This window comes from Boleophthalmus pectinirostris, unplaced genomic scaffold, assembly GCF_026225935.1.
Source record: "Boleophthalmus pectinirostris isolate CB_2022bp ecotype Guang Dong unplaced genomic scaffold, ASM2622593v1 HiC_scaffold_2, whole genome shotgun sequence".
NCBI lineage: Eukaryota > Metazoa > Chordata > Actinopteri > Gobiiformes > Gobiidae > Boleophthalmus > Boleophthalmus pectinirostris.
The window spans coordinates 14782786-14794799 of record NW_026571152.1 but is presented as its reverse complement, the minus strand read 5'-3'; the positions used below and the strand labels follow the sequence as shown (position 1 = coordinate 14794799).

The 12014-nt window shown below is 37.2% G+C and overlaps 1 protein-coding gene across 1 annotated transcript in view; it reads right to left on the bottom strand.

The window, feature by feature from the left end:
• Positions 1-11984, bottom strand: part of ptprq (protein tyrosine phosphatase receptor type Q) — a 56389-nt gene extending 44405 nt beyond the window's left edge. The window contains 11 exon segments of the mRNA XM_055155844.1: positions 972-1274; positions 1912-2202; positions 3159-3470; positions 4202-4497; positions 4499-4550; positions 5046-5229; positions 7179-7396; positions 8471-8755; positions 8830-8977; positions 11685-11810; positions 11877-11984. Of these exon segments, the coding sequence (XP_055011819.1) occupies positions 972-1274; positions 1912-2202; positions 3159-3470; positions 4202-4497; positions 4499-4550; positions 5046-5229; positions 7179-7396; positions 8471-8755; positions 8830-8977; positions 11685-11810; positions 11877-11921 (2260 nt within the window). The 5' untranslated portion in view covers positions 11922-11984.
• Between the last annotated feature and the right edge of the window lie 30 nt (positions 11985-12014).

Below are 12014 nucleotides of genomic sequence, written 5' to 3'. Positions count from 1 at the left end.
AAACCAGATCACACGCGTTAGTGCTGTAATTACTGCTTTACACTCATGCTCACCCTGCACTAATTAACAGGAGCCTGAATTCTTTTTAACCCTTGAGTTTTACAGTGAATACTTGTTAGCTGTCGAGGTCAGATAGAGTCCTGCATGATAGCAAGAAATTTAGTAGGGAGAAAAGTCAAATCTTAAAATATATTTGCAATCTGTGAAGAAAAATGTTAAATGCTATAATACCATTTCATACTTTTAAGTGTAAATTTCCTCCTGTCCAAAGATGGGTAGAGTATCCAAAATTTTTACTCAAGTAAGAGTAATGTTACTTCTAAATAATATTTATTCTGTAAATAAGTAGTACAAAGTACTCACTCAAGTAAGAGAAAAAACAGATTTGGGAAAACTACTACTCAAGGGTAATTTAAAGAGCAACTGAACCTTTGGAGCGTGCCATCTGATTTATAATTTAAGATGCACAAAGGATAGACCACAAAAATGAGAAAACTAAATCATATCTGAAGGAGTATTGCAAGAAATACAAATGTTCAAATAATTTCATACTGTGAACACTAACATACTGTAAGAGTTCTGTTACTTCAATTAAAATATACTCCTTGGGTAGAAGTAACTATGTAGGTAAGGCAAGGTAAGTATGCTGCATGAAAAGTACATAAAAAAAGTTACTCAAGTAAATGTAACTGAGTACTACCCACCTCTGCTGCTATCAAATCTAATGTATTACTGTCAACCAATCATGGCTTGCTATCACTGCCTCTCGATCAATCACATCTCAATCCATTAATATAATAACACTCCCTCTTCCTTCATTGTTACAGTCATTTCAGCTACAGCCTCCTCTGCCTCATACCCAGTGAAGCAGCAGAATTCCTCAGCTTCTCCATCTCCTCCTCTTCACAATTTCCAATATCCCTCTTTAACAATGTGTTTAGATACAACTAACTATACAACAGCTAACTCACTTGTTCTAATTTGCTTGGTGAAGAAAGGTGGTCCAGTTTGATTTCTGCTTGTGCTGTACACCTTGAATTGCAGTTGTGAGCCCGGGCTAAGGTTGCTAATCGTAACAGTATGGATGTCAGCGTGGACAGCATACCAGTCACAGTTATAGCCACAAATAAAGTCCTCACAGGTGGGGTCACAGAGTTTTGGACAACCACAAACTTTGACCCCATCCATCAAACCGACTTGTGGAGGCTGGACATAGAGCTGGACACTTGTGGTGCCAACTGAGAGAGGAACAGCGACCTGGACTGACATTGGCTCTAAAAGAAAAACAACATCATTTAAAAATGTGATATGTTATAGTCCAGTCTGACTTTTTTTATTTCTTTTGGTAGTTAGGTTTAGTTTAACCTAAAACAATATGGATGCAAAAGTTATAAATCTCTGATTTAATTGACATTTAAATGTCAGTTAGTTCCTGCACCCTCTTTTGTCAGCAGGGGCATGAAGCAATTTAAATAAGACTACAAACAGTAGCTGCTAGTCCCGAATTGGTAAGTAAAAAGAAGGCATGATAGCATAATAGTGAAAGCTATCTGATCAACTTAGACTTTACAACACAGTTAAAGGCTCAGCAAAATTAATTTACCATAATATAAGACCATTAAAGATGCACTAATTAACTTTTCTGGTAGATGATCCACCATCTGCTTGTATCCACGAAGATGCCATTGCTTTGCTTGGAATGTTGCCCAGAATGTTATTATTTTATTATTATTTATTTATTTTATTTTATTTATTTATTTTTAATCTTTTGTTGCATTTATTCAATGATGTATTAACTACTGGAATAACAAAAACACTAAATTCAGAAAAAGTTACTTAGTGCACCTTTAGGGTTAGGGTTAAAATACATTAATGATAGTTGTATTAATTTACATATTATATTTGTCATACTTGCAGTGTGTAATATACTGGTCTCTTGGCTTCTGTCATTCCCTTTAAAAGCCATCACTCCTATGTTGTAAGTTTGTCCAGGAATAAAAGGACCCAAAGAAACACAAAGTGACTCATCCGGGAATGCTTCAGGGGTCCCAGGATGCACCAGTTTAGATGTAACCTTTGTATCATGGAGTGAGAGGGTTGTGACTTTGTATGTGTCTGGAAGGTCTGCATGCTCAGTCGTCCAGCACACAGTCAAGTTTTCTGCTGAACTCTCTGCTACCAGCCCACGTGGTGCTCTTATCGCTGAAAAACAAAGTGTCAAGTTAGCTATCAGAGATTAAATATGACATTAATATTATTATAGAAAAATGCACTCAGCAGGGACAAAGTTCAGTCTTTCCTTGATGCAAGTAAACCATAGCTCTTAAGTGGTGGATCATAACATTAAATGAAAGAAGAGAACTTTGTGTACCTTGAGGGTCGTCGGTTACTATTATTAACATGGGACTTAACACCTAAACTCTGCCCATATCTGCATTTCAAATTGAGCGGCGAAACTAGGTAGTACTTTTGGACTAAAGAAAAGAGTGAGCAAGGAGGAGGGGCTGGATTTGAGGGTGTAAGATATAAGGTGTTAATAATCAGAAACACCTAGCTGTAATCAGGGTGATGTCACCAAGTACTGGAAATCACAGAAGTCACTGGAGGCAGCATGTACTTAGATTTTATTTTTTTTTACCAGAAAGCTCCAAATTTGTTTAGTTTCCAATAAAGTTGTATAGTAATATTATATTAATAATGTAGTAAATAAAGCTATTAAAACACCATATACACAGATTAGTAGTGTTTAGATCCACCAAAAAATCTGAAAATATTAATAAGCCACTTCTGCTGCATCATGCAAAAAGATTTGATAGAGTAAATTGTACCAAGAATGCTGCAGATGTTTCAGTCATCTTTTTGAAATGAAATGAATGAAAATGAAATTCCAAACGGACTCTAAATAATCTCCCCTTAAGATGTTTTTCTGTTCTTTCTTTTGTTTTAGCTGGGGTTTGCAAAGCTCCTTTGCCTCATCTCCACCACCGCAGACTTGATACTCAATACCAATTCCGATACCATAATGATAATAAAAAACACTCTTTCTATAGACAAGAGAATGTGATTTTCAACATTAAATAAAAAGTGTACAAACAAAAAACAAACTATCTAGGCTCTACTGGTTGAATTAACATGCATTTGAGCATATTATAGTTTACCTGTATGTGCCAGAAGTGGAACCTGCCCACAGCTCTTGATCCCATACTTGGTGACTGTATACACATCAATGCTGTAGTTCCTGTAAGAAACCAGACCTCCGATAACAGCAGTGAATGAGTGCTGTCCGCCGCTCCTAAATGATCTGGAAATATTGTCCATTCCAGCTATTCTCTCCTTTTTTAAATGTACGTCTGTATAGTGCACAAGAAAGGACCAGTCTGAGACATAGTGTGCGTCTGTCAGCAGCCAATGGACACGTATCTGATCCACTGTAGCCTCCATCACAGTGACATTTAGTGGGGGAAAGGGCCCTAAGAGGAGAAGGAAGACAAGAATTAGACTACACTATGAAATTTAATATTGAGTCTTGCTTAAAATGACTCGACTTCAGAAGATTACTATGGATTTGAGTAATTTTCTAACAATATAGGAGTTTGAACATTTCATTGGTTCATAACATTGCAAAATCATTTAGTAAAAAAAGCTGAAGATGTAACCACTTATTTTCACACAACCTGTTTAAAGACAAATCTTGAAGTAAATAAATCGTAAACATGCACTATGTAACTCTTTTAGTTAAGGCACCACTTGCATGTATCAATGGAGGTTATTGCTTTGACTGGAGAGTTCCACAGTATGGCATTAAAATCAGTCATCATAAATATTCCTATTAGAGTTAGAAATATTAGAGTTATTACTGGAAATACTTGTTTTACAAATCCTTTGGAAACTATGGATTCTTCTAATAGAGTGCATATACATGCACATCAGTATCCCGGTTATGATCGGGTTTTTGAGTATCCCGGTTTTGTCATGGTGCATGTATACGCAGTATCCCTGTTTCAGTATCCCGAATAAGGCAGTATCCTGATACTGTAGCTTGTATATTCCAATTGTAACTGGGATACTGTGGCATGTATATGCACTCATACTGATAAGATTAATTTAATTTTAATGTAATTTGTAACTTCTCCAAATTTCATTTTTGCAGTATAGACGTGGCACACAGATGCCAGTGCATGATAGTGTTTCTCAGACTTACTTGTGTGCGCTGTTCGGGATTGTCCCAAGTTCCATTTGAAGCCAGAGGGATGAGAGGCCTGTAGGCTGAAGGAATAGACACTTCCTGGGAACAGACCTGCCACAGTTACCCCAGGGGAAGAGAGAGCTATGGGGACTTTGACCAATTTACTGGTACGGCTGTGACTGTGCATGTGACTTTGCTCTCCGTGTTTTTTGAAGTCTGATGGCTGGTCTTGTTGATACAAAAGAAATATCTCCAAAGGTGGCCGAGTGAATGAGTTTAGGGCTGAAGGTTCACTCCACTGCAGCTCCACCTCGCTCTGTCACTTGAACCAGGTCAAAGGAGAATGAGGAGGCCGCAAGCGGGACTGTGGTCAAGAAAAACACACAGACAGTTTTTACTGCATCCTGTTGTCCAAAGACAATCATACAGGTTTTAAGGATTAAGCACAGGTCACAAAAAGAAATCTATTTGCCCCCCTTAACATTTATTTTTTTAACATACTCATTAGGGCTGGGAAATTAATCAAGAGATCTTAAATCAGAATTGAAAGGTCAACACCTAATCCTTTGTGAGTAAAAGCATGTGGTTTGGAGCAAACAGAAGACTTTGGAGGAAGAAATTAGTTTATTTTTTGGTCTTAAATTTTGCATTTAAAAAAAAAATCCATCTGTCAATATGAGGACTGTCCAACCCTAATATTCAAACAGAATGGACAAATTTGCTTTGTTTCCATTTACATGTATATATGCTCGTGTGTTTATTTGATCCTCTGCAGAAAAACAAATGAGAAACTGTAGAAAATGTAACCCCAGACTCCCAGTAAAAGTGTCATGTAAATACAGTAGCGGTGCTGATTTACTGGGGTAGTGGCAGATGAAAGGCAGAGGGATGCTGCAGAAGAATGGAGTGAGGAAGTATCCAGGCCCTGTGGCATTCCTCTGAAGGGCAAAGCAGTCACTCTGGTTCTCCGGGAGAACTGATGACATCACACTATTGGTCATATTATTGAGCGATCCGTCCGACCACACAGCCCGGCCCTCCGCCTGCAGAATGACAATGATAAACCACCTTGTGCACTTAACGGGATACATTGGCTTTCAAATGTAGTGATCTTCTAGAGTTTCCTTTTTGTAAATGTTATGCCCTGCAAAACATTTTTCATAGTACTATTTTTTTATTAAATCTTTTTTCTTTTTACAGATCCAAACATTTAAAGAAGGTATGTGCTGGATTTTTTGAGTCGATACGATATTTTGCTTGCTCCTGTGGCTGTGATACCTATATTTGGCTTTTAAAATCCATAACATGGTCCACAAAGATCAGTAATTTACTTAATTTACTTATCCAATATTTGTGTCAAATATTGATACCAGTCAATACTGAGATATTAAAAAAGCTATTAATATTGGCCGATACTAAAATACTGGAACCAATATATAGGCCATTGCTAATTTAAAATACTCTTCAACTGCCAATTGTAATAGTATATTGTTGTAAATAAAATTCTGTCAGAATAAAAATAAATAAATACATACATAAATAAAAATACAAAATAAATGAAATTTAGCCACAAATTCATCTACAGCACAGTTTGTAGCAGTCTTGTAATTATCGTTTCAATGAGGTGTTCAGGTGATTAGGTACACTGGTCTTTCTAAATGAGAGCCATCTTTCACGTGTGGCTATTCCGTGTAGAAAAACTGTTAATAAAAAACAACCTTCCTCTATGAATAGGAGGCACTTCACTTTCAAAAGCTTTCCACCACTGACCTTCAAGCAGCTTTCACAATGTGTTGTTTTGTTTGGTAAATGTTTTTCCACTACTTGACAATTTTCTCTAAAACTTTCTGGTTCAGTGGTTCGAGCGAACGCCCACCACTGCATACTATTGTTGTGTCCTTGGGCAAGATGAATGTGGTCTGTGTGAGTGATAGGTGGTGGTCAGAGGTGGGCACAGATTGGCAGCCTTTCTTCTGCTATTTCAAGGCAGCTGGTGCTATAGACGTAGTTGTCCACCACTGAGTATGGAGGGAATCAATAAATACAATGTGGTGCTTTGAGAGGCTTGTCAAGCTTTGTGTAAAGTGTACAGATTTATTACTATTTAAAAGTTAACTTGCTTGTCTCCATGGAGATTGTATTGCTTTGCCTGGAATATTCCAGTGTATAAGAGTAGAATGATTTGTTTTGTATTCATTTAGTTACATTCATATTATTATCAAAAATTCTGTGAAAAACTTGCTGTATGAGCAGGGTCACTTCTCTATTGATCTGACCTGTGGCTTGGCCTGTTAGTATCACCTGCTTATCTCTATAGAGATGGATACCACACTGTGGTAGTCTAGACAAAATAATCACATCATGGAGTGAAACAGATGGTGCACTCTTCTCCAGAAAAGTTACATAGTGCATCTTTAGCAAAGTCAAAAATATTTCTTCTTGATTAAAAGTGAATTCAACTCTAAGTAAATAGTTTTCCAAATATCAATCACTTGTTAGTTTTGCATAATGTAGTATTTGGGGTGGTTAAAGCCTTGGTATCTGTAAATTTAACAGGAAACTGATTTGAAAATGTATTTTCAAATACCCAGAGGTGGGTAGAGTAGCCAAAAATTTTTCCTTCAAAATAATATTAGAAGTTCAAAGTAGTGGCCCAACAAGTTACTAATGTAAGAGAAATGAGACAAACTAAATCATATCTGAAGGACTCACAGTAGGAAGAGTACCCAAAACTTTTATTCAAGTGAGACTGTTACTTCTATAAAAAATACTGAAGAAGGATTAAAAAGGATGCTGTTAGTGTTACTCAAGTAAATGCAACTGAGTAAATGCAACTAAACACTACCCACGTCTCGCTTCAGAGAATTTGTAGTTAAGCTTTGTAAATGTTTTTGGATCACATAACTTTTTCTCTGTAGCTCTCTCTTTGAATTTACTAAAGCCAAACCAGTTCCTGTAAGCCTTGTGGTTGTCTCTGTGTCTTGTGCATTACCAGCCTGTCATTGAGCGCGGTCCAGAGCAGCAGCAGGCTGTTGTGGCTCATTAGGCGTGAAGTTATAAAGTGCAGATCTTGGCGGGTCTTCAGATCGGCCAGGTGACTCCCCACAGCCCTGTCTGAACAGCTCTGTTGGGCTTGGCTCCAGGCTAAAGCTTTCTTCTCAACAGTGTAGCAGTGTCTTCTGTTGGCCAGCCAGCTGGGGGGGCACTGGGCTAGTCACACAAAACAGAATCACAGCACGGTTCAAAGCAAACACTAAGCAATCAGTGATGCTGGTTGGATCATGATAATGGTATGTAACAGAAGTCTGTCACTTTGGTCAATTTAACAATAAATTATGGTAAATGATTTTAAATGATTTTAGGTATTAAAGCTCGTATATTATGGAAATTGACACTTTTAGTCGTGTTCAGGAACGTTACTTCATTAACATACAAACAGTTGTGTTTAGTTTCATACATACATACATGTTTGAGTAATCCTGTGTTATTAGGCTATCTACATCGCCAAAGCTCAAAATGCACCATTCCACCTTGTGATGTCATCATGTGGTAGTTTAAAATTAACAGGTATTTTTAGCCTTGAACTGATTTACTGATTTACTCTACAATACACTAGAATAACCACCAAGTTGTTCCCTTTTCATTTTACCTTTTCTTCAGTTGAGATTGGTGCACTATAAATTAAGTAGTTTCAAAAAAGCTAAAACAATACATGTAGCTAGTTTTTGATGAGGATACATTATAACAGATGAAAAATCCATCTAATATAGGTCCTTTAATGCCATTCCTGAACCAGATATATTTTGTCCTCATATTGCTTTTCTATTTGGTATATTTGGTCTATTTGGTATAAGCAGCCAAAAAAGAGATTTCATTCAGGCGCAAATCAAGTGCTTGTTCAAGTAGATTCATTTCAAAATGTTATGTTTCAAATTCAGTAGGGCTGAGCTACTGAGAGCAAAGAATAAATATGTGGTTTTCTTCCTGCACTGGTGAAGGTCTGTTTTATAATTTACTCTATAATCAGCTTTGCCCTCTGCCCATAAACTTAGGGCAAAATAGACAACAATTCACAAATCATAAGTTTAGACACAAGTTTATAACATATAACTTGACACATATAACTTGACATCTTGATTTTTGATTACATATTTCGGTTTCTATTCTCTGGCTGTTCTTGATCTTTGTAGTGCAACAATGAAATTTCCTAACAGTAGAATAAATAAAGGAAAAGACAAAAATAAAGATATTTTCATATATTGTAGCAGTTCTCATTGATTGTACCTGTCTGTATAACCATGGTGAGTCGCTGTTTCAGTGTCACATTGTGGTCCTTGAGAAACGCAGACACTATGACAGCAGCTTTGACGCGTGCCCCTGGTTGAATATCATTGACAGTGTAATGGGACTGTCTCACTGTAGAGTTTATGTCCACACTCCTGATTACAGAACTATCGTGGAGGTCATATAGGGCTAGATTGTACAGCACATGTTGTCTTGGAAGGCTCCATGCTAAGGACACAGACGTGGTTGTACTGGAGAGATGAAAGCTACTTGGAGACACCGGGCCTAAACACAACATAATAGTTGAATCCTGCTCAGTGAATGGTGTAATCAGGGGGCATTGTTTGGATGATACTCACTGAAGTCAAAAGTCCTCTCGGCGAGTGTTCTGCTGTTATTAGTCCTTGGCGTCAGCGTGACTCGATAACCTCTCAAATCCTCAAGGATGTGGAAGGACAGAGCGCAATCAGGAGAACACGATGAGCATGCTACTGGTTCTTCATGCACCTGGAGAATGGAAGCTGCGTTTAAGACATATAGATCAGAGCTGTTGACCTACATTTTCATATATTTTTGCAGAGCCATAGCCTCAAAATAACCCAAACACTATATCTGTTTCAGTAATAACAATATAACAATTGATTTTTGTGAAAAATAAAATAATAAAGGCTTTATCAATATCACTTTTACAGTCCTTGGTGAACCTGTAAGACTAGAACAGTGCCTTTAGGATGTTTTTTTGATTGACAAACTGGTTCTAAAGCTGGTCATGTGATCGGCTGTGAGCTGGAGACATTTGTCACAGTGAGTAACAGGAGGACACTAGACAACTGCTCTCCATCAAGGACACTCCTATTCACCCACTGCACCAGACTATAGAGAGACAAAGGAGCTCATTCTCTAACAGGCTCCTACAGCTCTATTCATTCATTCATACCATATTCCATACAACCGTACACCAACTCACCTTTACATCTCTTTTGTTTGTTTGTGTGAGCTACTGTGTAAAAGTAATTTCCCTCAGGGATCAAAAAAGTCTAACTGCAAACTACATCTAAACCAACACAAAACCAGTAAAAAAATATTTAATATTTGGAATGTGGGCTATGGACTGGATTTGCTTGTTTGGAGGGCTTGATCTGGCCCCTGGCTGCAACTTGAATAGGCCTGATGTAGATAAATCAGAAAAGGCCAAGTTTTAGTCTAGAGGCAAAATGAGGTCTAGGTCCTTGAGCTTCCTGTACAAGTGTCATAAAATTTCAAGATTAGTTTCCCAACTTACTTTAAACTGCAAAAAATGAAGCTAATAATTCAAAGGAAAACTGACATAAAAAGATGTTAATGAATGGGCTGGCTCTAACACTTGTTTTAAGAACTGTCCCACTGTCCAAAGACATGTCCTGACTGAGCTGTCGCAATAAATCTTTCTTAGTCTTTAAAAGTTATGATGATTGGGGCTCTGCCAATTTTGTGTGCAGTCTTTGGAAGTTCTAATCTCTCATGACCTCCAAAAGGATGGATACAGAACAATAAATGAATTACTTAAAGGGGTATTATTTAACTTGTTTGATGTGGGGGTTCGCTACCTACTTGTTTTCATAGAAATTTTGTTTTTGCCTGGAATGTTCCACAGTATGTCATTAATCTTATCTATCTCCATGGACACAAGCAGAAGACTTCACAAGGGCAAGTTACAGTTCAGATATCTGGAGACACGACACTGACTGAATGAATGCTTTTTCAAAGTATGTTTAGCAATAAAATTAAGTAAATGCATCAATCTAAGTTTATTGCCATACTAAGGGCAAAGCAATAACATCTGGAGATAACATCTGCGTTTAGTGGGGTCTCCATTCGAAAGGTTACATAGTCCAACTATAATAAAACACGGCTGGCAGTGGCAAACAATGGGTCGCATGTATGTGATAGACTTCATGTGGTTCACCTACATGTGATAAATTGCACTTGATAATTATGAAATATGTGTCTGTGCAGTTTTATGTGGGACTGAGCAATCATAAGATTGTGCCACCAGAAACAAAAAATAATAATCTGAGTTGAACAGGTTAGAAAGCATTTGCTCTGACAACAGATGAAGAATGGCAGACGTCTTTGTTGTGATAAGAATTGACTTTTAAAAGGCCTATAATACAAATATTTTTGATATATGTTATAATTTTGAAGCTACATGATTTTATTAGTCTGTATATTTAATTATTATTATTAGAGAATAGACTTAAAAGCAGCTCTGCTTGTGTACAAGTCTCTCCATGGCCGAGCACCAAAGTACATCTGTGACATGTTAGTGTCATATGAACCATCTCGCACTCTGAGGAGCTCAGGGACCGGCCTCTTCCTGAACATGTGAGACAACTCTTCTGTGACGCTGTTTAAATCCAGGCTCAAAAAATTTCTGTTTAACTGTGCATATGACTGAAAGGTTTTCATTCCGCACTCTTCTCTCCAATTTATGTCTCTCTTTTTTAATTTTAATCTTCATGATTATTTATGTTTTGATTAGTTTTTATTATGATTTTAATGTATTTCTTATTCTGTAAAGCACTTTGAATTACTTTGTGTACGAATTGTGTTATACAAATAAACTTGCCTTGCCTTGCCTAATTCTCTGTTCTTCTCTCAGACTGAAAAAAAAATTGTGATGCCATCAAGAGGTAATACAGGAGTTGCTTCACTGTGTTTTTAAACTCCATACACTTCACTAGAATCATTTGAACAATTTGCAGTCCTGGACTTGCCAAATTTTGAAGCTACAGCTATTGTTTTAGTTTTCGTGAAAAGATATTGTTAACTTTCTGTGTCAATCTCAACTGAATCAAAAACTTTTTTTTTTTAAATGGCAACAACAAAACAGTGCAACTGAGGGTAAAATAACTATTAACTTAAAATCTACACCACTTAATGACATCACAAGGTGGAAAAGAGCATTTTGAGCTTTGGAGAGGTAGACAGCCCAACATTTCAGTTACTCAAACATGCAGGAATGAAACAAAGCATAACTTCAGATACGTTTTTGATGAGGTAACAGCATTTTAAGATGGCTAAAAGGCTGTTATTCTTCTTTAAAAGTTCAAATTATTAGTTAGTTTGGCCTGACATCTACAATACACCTGGGTTGGTGCATATCCCACAGGTCATACATTGTAATTACAGTAAGCTGTCTCTATTTCAATTATTATGTCTTTTTGTGTTTTACCAGCTGGTGAGTTGCAGTCCTGCAGGTGACAAGGTAGCTGTCAGCTTCCTGACTGTTTGGTAAAGGATGAAACTCCATCTTAACTTCAATAGGACTGGAATGTCGTTCACATGTCAGCCAAACCACCTGAGAGTGAAACAAAGAGATGATTTCGAATGTTATAGTGGGGATATATGCAAGGGTGTTACTTACCTGACATACACTTGCCAATATTAGAAGATGCTCTGTTCCACCCATTGAAAATCTATTTCCCTAGGCACAGTGTTACCCTGGACGCATCCCTCCTGCATCCACAGTGAGAAGTTACTGCTTACAAGATCATTCCAAACA